Source organism: Cyprinodon variegatus, unplaced genomic scaffold (assembly GCF_000732505.1).
Source record: "Cyprinodon variegatus isolate N-32 unplaced genomic scaffold, C_variegatus-1.0 Scaffold71, whole genome shotgun sequence".
NCBI classification, from domain to species: Eukaryota; Metazoa; Chordata; class Actinopteri; order Cyprinodontiformes; family Cyprinodontidae; genus Cyprinodon; species Cyprinodon variegatus.
The window spans coordinates 1,549,244-1,563,954 of record NW_015150524.1 but is presented as its reverse complement, the minus strand read 5'-3'; the positions used below and the strand labels follow the sequence as shown (position 1 = coordinate 1,563,954).

At 36.2% G+C, this 14,711-nt stretch overlaps 1 protein-coding gene across 1 annotated transcript in view; it reads right to left on the bottom strand.

Moving 5' to 3' along the window:
- The window catches only part of gabbr2 (gamma-aminobutyric acid (GABA) B receptor, 2), a 253,592-nt gene that overhangs the window by 75,388 nt on the left and 163,493 nt on the right, over positions 1-14,711 (bottom strand). Inside the window, exons 10-13 of the mRNA XM_015372408.1 lie at positions 14,039-14,189; positions 13,597-13,729; positions 9,921-10,028; positions 1,408-1,530 (exon numbers count right to left, since the gene is read on the bottom strand). Coding sequence (XP_015227894.1) covers positions 1,408-1,530; positions 9,921-10,028; positions 13,597-13,729; positions 14,039-14,189 — 515 coding nt within the window. The remainder of the gene's footprint in view (positions 1-1,407; positions 1,531-9,920; positions 10,029-13,596; positions 13,730-14,038; positions 14,190-14,711) is intronic.

Here is a 14,711-nt window from a genome sequence, read left to right as displayed (position 1 = left end):
ACTACACACTAATGTCAGGAATGACTCATAAAAGAAAAAAAACAACTTAGTAGAAGGATGGGAGTCTTTGAAGAAAGCTAACTTGAGAATGTTTTTTAATAGCTGTATGTAAAGTTTTAGTCTTAAATACTTTGCTTTTAGTGGATGTTAATGGAAACTCATGTTATATTCTATTGAATATGTTTCAATCATTAATTTAAATGAATAATGAACTTTTTTTAAAATAATATTTCTTTAAAATGGCATCAGTTTAGCTTTTAATATGACTTAAGCTCCACTATATAAACATGGTAGCAGAAAACTGCTTAAACCTGTAAGCCTAAAGTATTTATTCTTCTCCCAGATTCTCATTGATTGCCCACATCTTGCCGGACAACATTTGCATGAGCTTTTCCGGCTAGAAAGGAGTAATGTAATAGCCTTATGCCAACTGCTTGACAAAAATTTATCACAGCTGAACCCAAGGTAAAATGAGGAAAGTGAATGCATCCCCAATATTTTGCACAATTTACCATAAACCTTTTTAAATAGCTACCAACACAGAATGCCCAGTTGGTTTTTTCTCTCTATATATATACATATATTCACCATGGTTTTCATATGATAAGCCAACTATGAGCCAAGGCCTCTTAGATTTAGCACAATCCAGATTTAATTTACTTGATTAAACATTTTATTCAAATAGATCATCCCATATGGCATCTACTCCTTGCCAATACTCTGCACAACACTTACCTTAAGCTAAATATTTTTTAAAGGGCTAGCAACTAAGAAACTGATGGTTCTAAAATATTTCTTAATCCTGCTATTTTGTCGCTGGCAGTAAAACTTTAATTACCTCAAACATAACACTGCAGTGAATCTTTTTTTAGAATATTCAGCTGAATTATTCCCATGTTGTTTAATCCACTATTATAAATTACCATGATGTCTGTTAAATCATCACAAAGACATTTGTTAATAGCTCAGTCAAAATTACACACCATCACTTTCTAAAATCAATACTGTTATGTTTTTCCTGTCGAAGATCTCTGACTTCTCAGGGTACAGCAGTGATAATATCTCTCTTACACCCAACAACCTCTCCGGCAGAATGAATGTAATACTAAGTGCGTGTTTTCCACTGGCCCCTGCCAATGCCTCCCATTGAAACTGGCAAAGATCCGGGAATAGAATGAGCACAGAAGGCAGCCATGGCTCACATCCTAGCCTAAATATAACAACAAACGCAAGACGTGACAAGGATTCTGCTAAAATATAAATGAAGGCATTTGCCTTACTCAGTATAACTCAGTTTTATTCACTCTGGCCCTCATTGTCAGAAAAGGCCAGTCAGATTAATAAAGCCATGTTAAAATTGAGCACATGTTTAGACACGAGGAGAAAGAGCATCAAATGCACTCTGACCTCCAAGCTGTATTCCTCAACGGTCCTCCTGAGAGGGTCCACGATCTGCCAGCAAATCAGGATGCATAAGTCGATAAGTAGCATCCCACCGACAATAATCAACAGTTTCTGGTCCTTTATAATCTGTAAAAGAAGAGAAGATGTGTTTATATTAGAGAAATCACTCAACGTTTGCTCATCTAATGGAGGTACATCCATGTCTAAAAGGTATATGAAAACATGTCTCCATCTTATATATTATGTTCTTTGACTTCAATCTAATCTTATGACCAATACCTTCTCAGCCTTCTTTTTGATGTATTTAAGAAAGTATTTTCTGGTCCTATTGTAAAGAAAAAAGCAAAAAGAATATCTGATACTTCAGTTGATCTCTCTGTTAATACGCAAAAAAAAAAAGTTCTTTCAGTTAAAGGGGACCAATGCAGAGCCAGTGCTGCTCACAACTAAACCTCCTCTTTTGTACTCTGAACTTTGGAAGGATGAAAGCCATGACCCATTTGTGATCTTCATTTATAACAGCGCTTGACAGACTAAAACCATGAATCAAAAGAAAGGTCAGGAGAAGACAGTTTGGATCTGTTTGGAAAGTAGTATATAGTCTAGATGTGGCTCGCACAGGTGTCCATATTCCCGGTGGGCTCAGAACAAGGGACAAGAGGGGAGTGTCTTTTGATCTGCAGCCTTTTGATGATGCAAGGCCTGCGCAAATGTGGCCACAGAGAAAGGAATATTGATAGCTTTTGGTGGGATTCACAGATCCTCCTCCATTAGGTAGTATATGTCAGAGTTACTGCAGGAAGAATATACCAAACATCCATCAGTAATGTGAGAGTGCTCAGACCACAGCAGAAATAGATGTGGATGCAATAATACACTATGTAAATGCACAAACGTGGTTTGGACTACTTAGAGTACAAAACATTTATACATATTTATACATTAGAATAGTGAAAGAACAAAAAAAGATACATTAAAGGTTAGAACTTTTATGTATTTGAAAAACCTACTAGAAGAATAGTTATTTTATACTGACATGCACACCATGGTTTGGCAAGTGGTTTGGAAGAAGACTGCATTGTGGATCCTAAACCATTTTTAAAGAGGCATTGTCATGATATATGCATATACATAAAAGACCAATTACATTTTATATAATAAAATAAGGCTTTATACACCATGCTCCCATCCTGACAGTGTTTGGATAGTCTTATTTGAGACTATATATAATATCAACAAAGGTTGCCATGAGCAGACAAAATCAGACAAGAAGCCTATCAGTCAGTCGTACTGCAGAACTACCAGAAAGCCAAATGGTGGCATCATGCAGCTACATAATAGAGGCTTAACAAGAGCGACCATCCTGTAATGCCTTACAGAAAAATGACAGCTCAGTGTTGTTGAATACCAAGCAAATGTAATTATTAAACCAATCTACAGCAACTCTAAGTTTCAGAGAATCCTCCTCAGAGACTACAATCAGAAGCTAAAGTGAAAAGAAAATTCCCATTCCTATCAAACTCAAACAGGAACACAATATCATGGTAAGAAGTATTTCAGGTAATAAATAAAAAAGTCATAGGCTAGGACCCTTTTAATTTGAATTAATTCAAGTTAAATGCAATAAAATTCTCCTTTCCAGTAAGTGCATTGTTGATGAGCCCTAAATTAAGGATTTATCGGGCAGTGGTCAGGGCATAGAGCTTGGAATCCTGAGGTTCTGTGTTCGAGCCCCACTCCCACAGACTGCCACTCTGGGTCTCTGAGCAGGACCCTTAACCCCACACTGCTCCCCAAGGGGATGGTTTGAATGTAGAGGTAAATTTCTCCCATTCGAGATCAGTAAAGTTCAGTTACTATTATTATCATATCCTCATTTCTGGGACATTTGCCCCTTTTTGCATACCCAAATGGAAAAGCAAATAACTAAGGAACTGTAAGCCCAAATTACATGTGTGATACATTATTTGAAAGCTAACACACTGCAAAAAATGGAAATCTAAATAAGTATTTTTTTCTTAAACTAAGTACATTTGTTCTTTAATTGAGTAGGTGAGTGAGACAAGAATTCACAATAAGAAAAAGCAACTGCATTGTCTTGTTACAAGTGCATATTATCTAATTATCTTATTTTAAGAGTGAAAATACTCATTCCATTGGCAAATCATCCCATTTACCTACTAAAATTAAGGGTAAATACACTTGCTTTAAGAAATTTTTACTTATTTGTAGATCATTTTTTTCATTTCAGTTTCTCAATATATACATTAAAACCGGGTGAGTAAAACACCTAAGCTGTATCAAGCCAAAGTTGGATCAGTTCAAACATGACTCAAAGTTGTTTTTTTATTCTCGAAGTCTTTTTTGAACAGCAGTAATAAAGACATGCTTGCTTGTTGGGGCTGCTTTGTCATGCTACATTTTGACATGCTGCTATAATTGTGCTTTGGTGCTCACTATGTCCATAAAATTAACTAGGTGGTCGAATTGTGGGGAATCTAAGCTTTATATTGGTAAACATTTTACCAGTGTAAATTTCATGCATTCTGAGTTATTATTTGTAAACGCTTTAAACCGGTGGGTTTTGAGAGGATATTGAATGGGATCTTGAGTATTTTTGGGGGCTGCGCCGTTTAAGTTCTTGCCCCCCTTTTCAATTCCAATCATCAATCTATATTTAATGTTTTAATGTTTGAACTTGAGAGACTATATACTGTAGCATTGCTATCAGTAGTGCATTTCTTAACTTTGCAGCAACATCTGAAGGCTTCTGACTTAGACTCCTTCTTCATTGAACACCAATGTTCATACTGTATTCCCAGTACTATTTAAGTTTTATCCCTCTTGGAAATGGTTTTATTTTTGCATTTTCTTTGACACTATATCCTCCATTTTTTTTTTCTAATTATCTTTACAATTTTTGTTTTGAGAGAGTTGCTAACTTGCTAAGCTCAATAAATTTATTGTATACCCGCTGCACACATGCACAGTGTTGTACATTCTTTTTTAATGTAAATATTAATGAAGGGTTCTTAAAATAAACACTGTGTATTCAACCAGATGGATCTACTGGTGTAAAAATAAAAAAAGCTTTCAACAGTGATCCTTTCCATCTTCTTTGTTTTCCAGCTGAATCAAATAAATGCTTGATTCCAAAAAGTGAATTCTCAGAGAAAACCAGCCGTTTGCATCCCTGTAAAATAACTGGTCAATGTGTGGTAGGGGGTTATGGAGAATTAGTGACCTTCCAAGATGTATTCCATTGCTGCAGCTAAACATTATTTGGGGGTTGTTCTGGTTTTTAACTTTCTGACCGTCAATTTTATAAATAAGCAAGACATACTGTAAAGTCTCTGATTAACCTAATAGTAAAAAAAATGCTGCAATGACATTTATTATATAGGATTCACTCGGACTTTCCCAAAATCCTCTCAGATTCAAACAGGCAAACGCCTTTTGAATAAACATTTGGGAAGTATTTAGAAAAAAAAATTTACACAGCTATCCACTAAACTCTGATGTGTTATATTGCCAAGTGGCTCTTTGTGACAAATTACATATGTAATTAGTCTATAATAACTAAAGTGTTACCTGTTTTTTTTTTCCCCTCTGCAATATTGGCATTGAGACATACTAATAGTGTTGCATAGATTTTTCTCTCAAGTATCCAAACTTTATTTTAGAAAACCTCAGACTCAAAGAAAAAATATACAGCGTTATTGGAATTAAAAGTCAGATACATCGTTTTTTGTTCTCTCTAAATCATTTTAGGAAAGGAAATATAATCTACTAACCCTTTAGTCTGACAAATTAATGAACTTACTGGTGGTGATATAATTTTATTTGGTCTTTTTTTTTTTATCATATGTACTTTCAGCTACAAAAAATAAACAGCATCCTGTGAAGTTTCTATCTTAATCTAAATGCTGTGGCCAATTTCTAAAAAAATTGTTACGCTGATCAAATAAAAGCAAGTGAATGTACATTTCTACATTTGCATTATTTGGGATATGTTTATACACCTCTAGATGTAACCCACCAAAATACCAGACGTCATCTAGACGTTGTTTTTTTAGGCTAAATCTGGTCAGTTGTCCCTATGGAGTCCAATAATAGATGTTAAAAGACATTGCAAACTCAGTTTTTAATGTCTTTTCAGCAATCTGAAAATGATAGCTTTTTTCCTTTCTCTTTTCAACCAAATGTAGACGTCATTTGGACTTAAATCAGGTCATTTTTTCAACCAAGTTTTGCTCGGTGGGAATAGCTTCAGTCAGATATATCTAAATATATCAGAACTTTAACAACATTACATACCCAATTGTTCGAAACGTGCAAAAAAGAAAAATTTCAAGTGATTTTATGAACAATGACAAATATCTTTCTAGACTAATAAATCCTCTGTGCTTGCTTTGCCAGAGACAATCTGAAAAGCTTGTGCATTCAGTTATCCAGCACTGAGGAATTTAAGAAATTAGCAAGCTGGATGAACTGACTGTTAACTTTTTATCATCTAGGAACAAGTCAATTGCAGATATCAAGGTATAACATCATTTTACAAATAATTTTGAAAAGATGTTCCTGGAGAGAGCAGTGATATCGACTGTGCCCCAACATCACTGCAGCACTGCTTCTCCCTTGACTAGTTGCTGCACACTGCTGACCAGGCTTGCCAGAGGAAGACTACAAATGTGGCTATTTAAAAACGCTTTGGTTGCAACATGCACCAACAATTGTGATGTGGAAGGTAAAGGAGCCAACAACATGTATGTCTATTAAGCAGTCGACTGCAGCATGCTGTATGTAGAGCAGAACACCACAGCATCATATTGTTCTGAAAAATTAATAATTAACAACTAAATTTTGTTTCCTTTTTGTTTGTTTTTATTAATTCCATGTATTAATGCCAGATATTTATATTTTTTAATTTGAGTGTGAAACTGTGGTATTTTTACTTGAGGTTATCAAACTCTGTCAATCTAATACCGGCCCATGACAGGGTGCATCTGAGAGAATTCAGAGAAGAACAACAATTCACCGTCTTTGAGCTCTTTAAAAAGAAAAAACCTGCTCTCTGCAAAAGAGTCTTTATCAGACTCTTAAATAGCAATATTTTTTTCACAGTAAAAAAACATTTAAGGAAGGAAAACTTTTAAGAAAGGGGAGAAAATCACTGCTTTGGTTTCAGTTTGAAAAAAGAAAAAAAGGGCAACACTTGTGTCTGTCCCTCCCATGACAGCAGTTGGCAGACATTTCAGGGCACCGACAGCAACTATCAGTCTGCTGAAGCCAAAGCACCTGCACTCAATCAATGTGGATGAAGTGGAACGTGTGTGTGTGTCCTGCACACAAACCCAGACCTTGAACCAACAGAGCGTACATCTCTAGTGTTAAGAGCTAAACTATGCAGCAGGGGGGAACACTGCCTCAAAGGAAACATTTGTTTTGTCTTTGTTAGAGGTGAGAGTAGGAGAAGTGAGCTGAAATAATTGGCTATGAAATGTCAGAGCAATACTGAGTTCAAAGACGCAAAACAGCTCTGTTTCTGGAATTTTTTAGAAAACACAACACATGAGATTAATGTTAAAGGTCAGATTCAGAGTTATGAAATATCTTTGAAAAGCTACCTTAAACAGAATGTTAGAGGTTCTTGTCTTTTAACCTCTTTTGATGCATCATCGGTTCCGGTCTCCTGCTTTCTTTTTTATCTTCAGAGTTCCCAATCTACCTTCTTTGGACTCGAGGCCAGATTATGTGTTCTGATCTTAACACTGTCCTGCTTTGCTTTCCTCCTTCTGTCGCGCCATCATTCCTTCTGCAAACTTTTTTTTACACCCTTCTTACCTCTTAAACTCTTTTAGTCATCAATCCATCCATCTATCCATCACATTCTTTGTCTTTTTATGTTCAGTTTGAGGCCAGGTAACCTTACAATAATACAAAAAATTATGTGAAAGAAAGAGAAATGGAGTGGGAGAGGGGAACAGCTATTAATACAAAAGACCATGAAGTCTTTCAACGGAGAGAGTGCAGCACTTTATATAACTGGGCTAGTGAAACGGGTCAGCGCATTTATTTTAAAAGACTGTCTTTATGTCTATATCTTCTTTTTTCCCAAAGAGAAATTTCTCAAAGTAGGTGCTGCAGTCACCAGTATTCAGATTTGTTAAAATGCCATTCAAGTCCAGGCTCCATCAGCAATACCGCAATGTTAGGAGGTAAGAATCCAAAAGCTTTACTTCAAGATCAATGTCCAAATATAGAGCACAAGCTGTCTCCTTTCTGTTGTTTTTAAGTTGACCTCACTGAGTTTATTTAGAGTTTAATGCTAATCTACGTCTCAGAAACTTGTAATACTCTCATGACCCCCAAAAACTCCAGATTTTCTTCAGTGTTTTGTGGGTACGTTACATGTAGATTTTTATAGGTGCTTTTTATCTTTTCTGCCTTAATCCCAAAATCAGTTGCAGCTGGCCAATAGTGGGCGCTAGTGTGCCGCCCTACCCACCCAATGACCTTAATTAAGACAACAAAAAAAATTAAAATTAAATTATAAAATTGAAATATTTTGAAATATATTGACATATATTTTTTAGATGTGGAAGATGAATATTTAATCTTTAATGACGAGTAAAGCTGTTCCGTTTTTCGTCGGATTGGTGACAATACAAAGATATAGAAGAGCACATCGGGTGCGCCCCGAGATGTCGCCACAGTTGTAGTGCGTCTGATTGACAGGTCGAGTTGCAGAAGTGAACACCCTGAAAGCCAAGTTACCAAGAGAAGGTAGAGGTGAAACCATTTGGACCTGATCAGCCAAACATAAAAATGAATCAGCAGTCCAAAGACAGATGGAGAAACTGGGACCTGGTTTAGCTACAAGGCTTGACTAACTGCATGCAGGGAGGCTAAAGCTTTATCCTGCTTTCCTGCCTTCTTTTAAAAGTCGGGATCTGACCCAGCATGGATAAAGACATGTAGGACTGATTTGAAGCACTTTTTGTTGGGAGCTGGAGAAGTTCCACCTTTCTCCAGCAGAGTCTGCCGTGGATCCTTCTGAGTGAGCCTCCTGCACAGCTGCAGCCCATCAGATCATCAGAGGATCCACCATATAAGCTGTCTTCAGACCTTGCCTCAACGCTGCAGTGTTGATCCAGTTGGTCAGCGCCTAAGCCTAGACTCTCAGTGAATCTTTGTGACTTTGAATCCAGCCTGGATTCTAACCGTTGTCTCTGTCTTCCAGGTAACCAGTTTCTCCTCTGTGGAGCTCAGGAAGAGCTAACCTGCCGAGCCGACCCTCAGAGCCAAACCTGAAGGACCTCAGTGAACTTCCATGCAGCTCTGGACTAAGAGCTGGAGAACCCAAAGCCAAGGTCAGCTCAAAACTAGAAGTGAGACGCTGAAGCAGCAAACGGACTCTGCTGATCAACTCCTCTCCAGATCCAACAGTGACTCTCCCAAAGCTAACCACAAGAACCCTCAAGGTACAATCTGTAACAATCAAGGAAGCAAGCTCCAATGTGCTACGCTAACTGAACTGTCTCTCACGCAGACTCCGGTGAACCAGTATCCAGGCCCGAACCAGAACCAGTATATTCAGTGTGCTTGTGACCAAATAAACTTGTTGAACTTTTATTCCTGTGTCCGTCTAGTGGTGTTCTGCATAATTGGGTCACTCTTTGAGTACCCATCATGACACTTTTTAGAAAAGGCAAAGACGAATGAACAATATAGGATTCACATGGAAAATAATATAATATATCTTTTAAAACGCTATATTATAGTTCTTCTTAAATAAACAAATTCTAAGAAAATAAATAGTGTTTATATATAAAAAGATATATAAAGCTGAGTTATAGGTTCTCCATTATTAAACTGGTACATTATTTTATATCACACAGTATTGGGCCATGCAAATTATGTTTTTGTTTTTAGAAAGTGTTTTTATAATGTTTTTGTTGTTGGCATTCATATAAATATACTGGTGTGATAACTTAGTATACATGTATTTTGAACTTGTAGCCCCCCGGAGGAAACTCCACCAGCCGCCACTGCCCAAAATATTTCAGAAGAAGCAGGAACAGGCCAAACTCTATATCCAGCATTCGAGTGGAGGTTGAGGTGGTAGAAAAACATTGATATGCTTTTTAAGCGGAACATCTGACTGAATTGGTGAAACAACACTGAAAATGTGTTTATTAAGGGACTGAGCAGCTGGTACGTCTTAAGGAAGCTTGTCTTTTAGTGTTTGCATGTGAATGTATGTTTTGGAGAGTTTTACTTCTTCTGTCATAATCTGTTGAGGTAGGATTGTACAAATAATGTGTTTTATGTCACTTGGATCAATCAAGTTACAACATTTAAATTCCCTTCAAGATTGACAGAAAAATTTTGGTTTTTATTAAGGTAAGAAAGTGGGAGTTACAGTAAATCAATTTGATTCAAAACCGTACACTTGAGTAGATTTCCCTATGAAGCCAGGACAAATCTATGTAATTATTAATGTTTTTCCTTACCTTTTTCTTCATCTTTACATTTTTGAAGATGGCATGTACCCTCCATGTCTTGGCAAACATAGCGCCAAAAGCAGTTGTATATCCAACAATGAGGATCCATGTCCGAACCTGTCAGAACACCAACACACAGTCACAGCGTGTCCTGATGGGGTAATCAAAGCTCAACCGTATCTGATCTGACAGGTATCTAAAGATAAATTGGTTCAAAAAGTGTTGCGAGGCATTCTAAAAATAAGAAGCTGACAGATTTATTTTTTACTTCATAGGGCTCCAGTAGAGCAACCTTAGCACTGGGGCTGTCAGACTTCTAAGAGTTTTTTTTCTTAGTAGAAGTAAAAACAAAATGTGGACCTCTTACGTTTTAGCACAAAAAACTATGCTGATGAGTTAAAAAAGATTGAATATTCAATAAAATCTAAAGAATCCCAAAATAGCTGCACAGTCATAAGTGAGTGGTGAGTTTACTTAAGCATCACTAGTTGCTACTTTGATGAGTCATTCCAGCATTTTACAACTTTTCTAACATGAATTTTCTAAGCTTTCTAATGTGACAAGACAACAGGTATATTTATAATAAAAGAAATGTATAGAAATGTATACAAATAGCGATATAAAAAAAAAAACTAAATAAATCCCAACCTTTAAAACAAAGACCTGAATAAAAGTAGAATGTTTCAGTTTAAGAGCGTAGTAATTGCTTGTTGGCTCATACCTGTAGTATTTTTAGTAAATCTAATTATTTTAAAAATTTCAGCCATTTTTATTTAGATTTTCCAAACATTTCCATATTTCTAAAGCCATAGTTTAATATAAAAAATTAACATATATTATAGATACATATTAATCGTTTTTGCTTCTTTCTGCTCCCTTTCTTTCTTTCATTCATGATTGTTTATTTCAATTGTCTCCAGCACAGGCTCTGTTATGTTGTTTTCTATTAATGAAATAAATAAAATAAAATAAATCAAAATAATTTTCAGTTGTCATAAAGGATCACAAAGTTCTCCTTGAACAGAGGTAATGTATAAGTCAGGAAATGAAGAATAAACATCTGGCATGGTGAAGGCAGTTACCAATAACTGGAGAACAAAAGGGCAAAGATGAGACTGAAACCAATCAGGTAGGCTTCAGGAGACAAACAGAAATATAGAAGAAGATGTAACAACATGTGAAAACGTTTATTATTAAGTGTTGACAAATTAATAGATTTTCACGACATAAAACAAAGTTAAGCCAAAAATAAACCACTATCTTTTGGGGGAATGTCTCTATATTTGATAAAACCAAACTTGACTTCATGGACCATTATTTGAAATGGTGGAACTATACTATCAGAGTGGATGAAATGGTGCCAGTCAGTTGTGGACAAACAAAGCATTTTTGCAGAAAATTGAGATGAATTTTAGGTTAAGCATCAGTGTCTTGGCATCAAGGAGAAGAGTACTCTAATCCATTTACATGTTACTAATCCAAGCAAATTCTCAGCATCAGTCTTTCGCCAGGGCCCGAGAGCCAAAGATCTTATTTTATTCATGCCAAAATCTTCTGTCTCCTTAAAGCCCAGTCGGCCTCGGCAGATGGCCGCTCACAACACTCTTGGTTCTGGTGGTTTCTTCATGTAAAAGGAAGTTTTCCTCTCCACTGTTGCTACATGCATGCTTGATGTGAGGGATTGTATTGTGTTGCAATTAGCTGCATTTCCTTAGATGGGAGCATTTTTTTTTTTTTTTACCAAACTGACTGTGTTAGTTACATAAATGAATAACATTTAATTGAAGAAAACTTTTCCAATTGCAGATTTTCTCTGTGTGACTCTCTCCAGGTTGAATCATTTTATAACAAGAACAATTCAATTTTGGATTGTCAAAAAATATGGATGTGACATGGGTCCAGAAATCTTTATTTCTGGGGATAGGAAAATAGTCTAAAAAGAAATGTTGAATTAAAAGCCTCTTTGATCAAATTGAAGGAATATTGTGAATGCTCACTGAAAGAGGTTGTTATACATTTTCTATCATGTTGCCTTCTTACAGAATTACTTGTTTTTTATGGAATGTTATTATGTTTGGAAAAAGCTCTTACATTTAAAACATAAACACCTGTTATTTTAACAGTCAGAATTACTGATATGAGGTTTGGGAAGAAACTTAATCAGTTTTTTGGCTACAAAAGGTAAAAAAGTTAGATGAGCTTTTCATTGGAAGACCAGCTCATTTATCTATTAAGTTCTGCGGCCCTTTGCTGTAAATCTTCTCCTGAAGTTCCAGGTTCTGTTTTGGTTTTGCAGCACTGCTTCATCTGGTTGAGAGCATGTCCAGACAGGGCTGGATTGACCATTTGGCATAAGGCAGGTAGGCCGATGCCCATTGTGCCATTGGCCAACATATATATCTATATTAAAGTAATATATTTTTAAAATATACATTTTATCCATTGTAGCAGTGATCCTAGCAGTTCACCTTTCAGTTAAAACACTTAATACTAGTAAATGTTCTGTTTTACTTTGGATTAATTTGTTTCACTCACTTTTGAAACCACTCATGCTGTGTGTCTACCCATAAAATGTAACTAAAAAAAAAAATGCCTGGGCCAGTTTAGCCCTGGCTCCAGACGTGTCATGTTTTGTCTTTACTTGTGTCTGTGCTGTGCTGTGTGTGTGTGTGTGTGTTATCTCAATGGAAACTAGTTATCGCTGTAATCAAAACTCTTTAATCAATCCAGTATCTACATAGTCATGTTACTGCTACCTGGGGGGAAACACTTAATGCACTATGTGCTAGCTAGAGACCTGCAATGAGATTGAGTCTGTCCTCTCTTGATCACATAGTGATTGTGAGAGGTTTGTGTGTCACTTTTATTTTAGCATATGTTTAATAAAGTGAAACACAAATGGAACAACTGGAATTGACAATACACAATGATAGCATTAATACCTCTTTAACTTCTCACATTTAGTCATAATTGCATTGTAATTGTTGAGTCTTAGAATGTTAGACCAAAAACTAATAAGCAAAAAAAAGTTATCCATTGTTTATCAATTTTTCTCTCTTTTTTTCATAGATATCTTCAAAATATGACCCAAAATTCCATACAGGACCCTAAAGTGAAAGTTCTGCATGACTATTATTGATTGTAGTCACAGCATCACTGACCACAAAACTTTTTTCCACATTGGCTTTATTTTTATGACTTTTTTGCCCCCCAAATAAAGTGTTTCCTTTTGTGACTCTTCCACAAGGGCTAGATTTGTTTTGTGTATGATCAACAGCTAGCCTGTCGATTGGTTATCCCTCCTGACCTGTGGACCTCTGCAGCTCCTTAATTATGATGGGCCTCCTGGCAGATTCCCTGATTAATGCTCTCCTGTCAGTCCAGATTGATTGCCATGTCTTGGTAGGTTTTGTTGTTGTGCCAACATTCGTTCACTAATGTTCTCTGCAAAACCTCTGAGGCCTTCACAGACCAGCTACATTTATACTGAGACTGGACTCGAAATACTAGGTGACATCTCAAGGCATTTCATTTCACTTTTACTGAGTGAAAAATCCATGCAATATCCTTTAGGTAAAAGCATGAAAAAAATGTTTGAAATCCACGTAAAATTTTCCACCATAATAAAATACCGTACATTTTGGGCAATTAACTAAAATCTTTAAAAACTTTTAAGTTGACTTACGGTGCAGAGTGTTTCAAACTCTTTGTCAGAAACAAAACCTCCATCAAGACCAAACAGGAAAATCGAGGCATAGGACAGCATGCCTCCTAAGATGATCAAGTTGTTCATGTACGGACTGGACATCTTGATAAGTCTGAAGAGGAACAAAAGATGAAATAGATGCTAGAAAAATTTAACTTTAAAATTACAACATTGTACAGTATTTAAAAGAATATCCAAAATTACAACTATCTGACACAGTTCTATATTATCAGAATAGACTCCCTCCCCTTTATAGGATCATTTAGCCCATACATGCGTCTCTAACCTTCCCTCTTGCCTCAACTTCTCCCTTTGCAAAAGCTGATAAGTTATCTTTTTCCTACTGTGCACAACTGTGCATTTCCTTTTCACCAGTTAACATTTATGTCAAGGTTTTTACGCTCCGTTGCCAAATACTTACCTGTGATTTCGGTTCTTGATGTTGAAGAATAGAAAGGCCCCAGCCATGAGCATCCCTAGGATGGTTATGGTAGACAGGATGCTGTACAGTGGCACATTGATGTGGCGCCGTTGTAGACGAACAAATGTTCGATCTTTGGGGGGCTCCACACCTATCACAGAGGACAAAATAAAATTAATACTAAAACCTTGAATTGTTTTTTTATGCTAAACCTTTTTATTGAAATTTTACCTTCTTTGAATTTACTTCACTTACATTTTTTCCCAAATCATCTAAAAATGCTCAACTGCTGCAAATAGGAAAATATTCAAGCTCAGCTTTTAAATGGCTTAATTTTTTCATGTTTTATATACCTATTAATCAGGAGGAATCCTTTCTATATTTACCAATTGAGGGATTTATATTCACTTCTTTATGTGGGACGGACAGGGAAAGATGTAGCAAAAGAGAGCTAAGGGGGGAGAATAGCCAGAAGGATAAAACAAGTTCGAAAGTATGTCAACAATTTCAAACCCCGAGAGAGGAGAAAAATAAAACGGTAAATAATTGAGAGGCAAGAGGCCAGTTTAAGGCACTGAATTGTAATCGTTAGTCATTCAAAAAATGTTAGGCTTCTGACCTAAGGAAGGTAACTTAAAGAATTTGATTCATTGTTTACAGCTGTTGCTCCCTA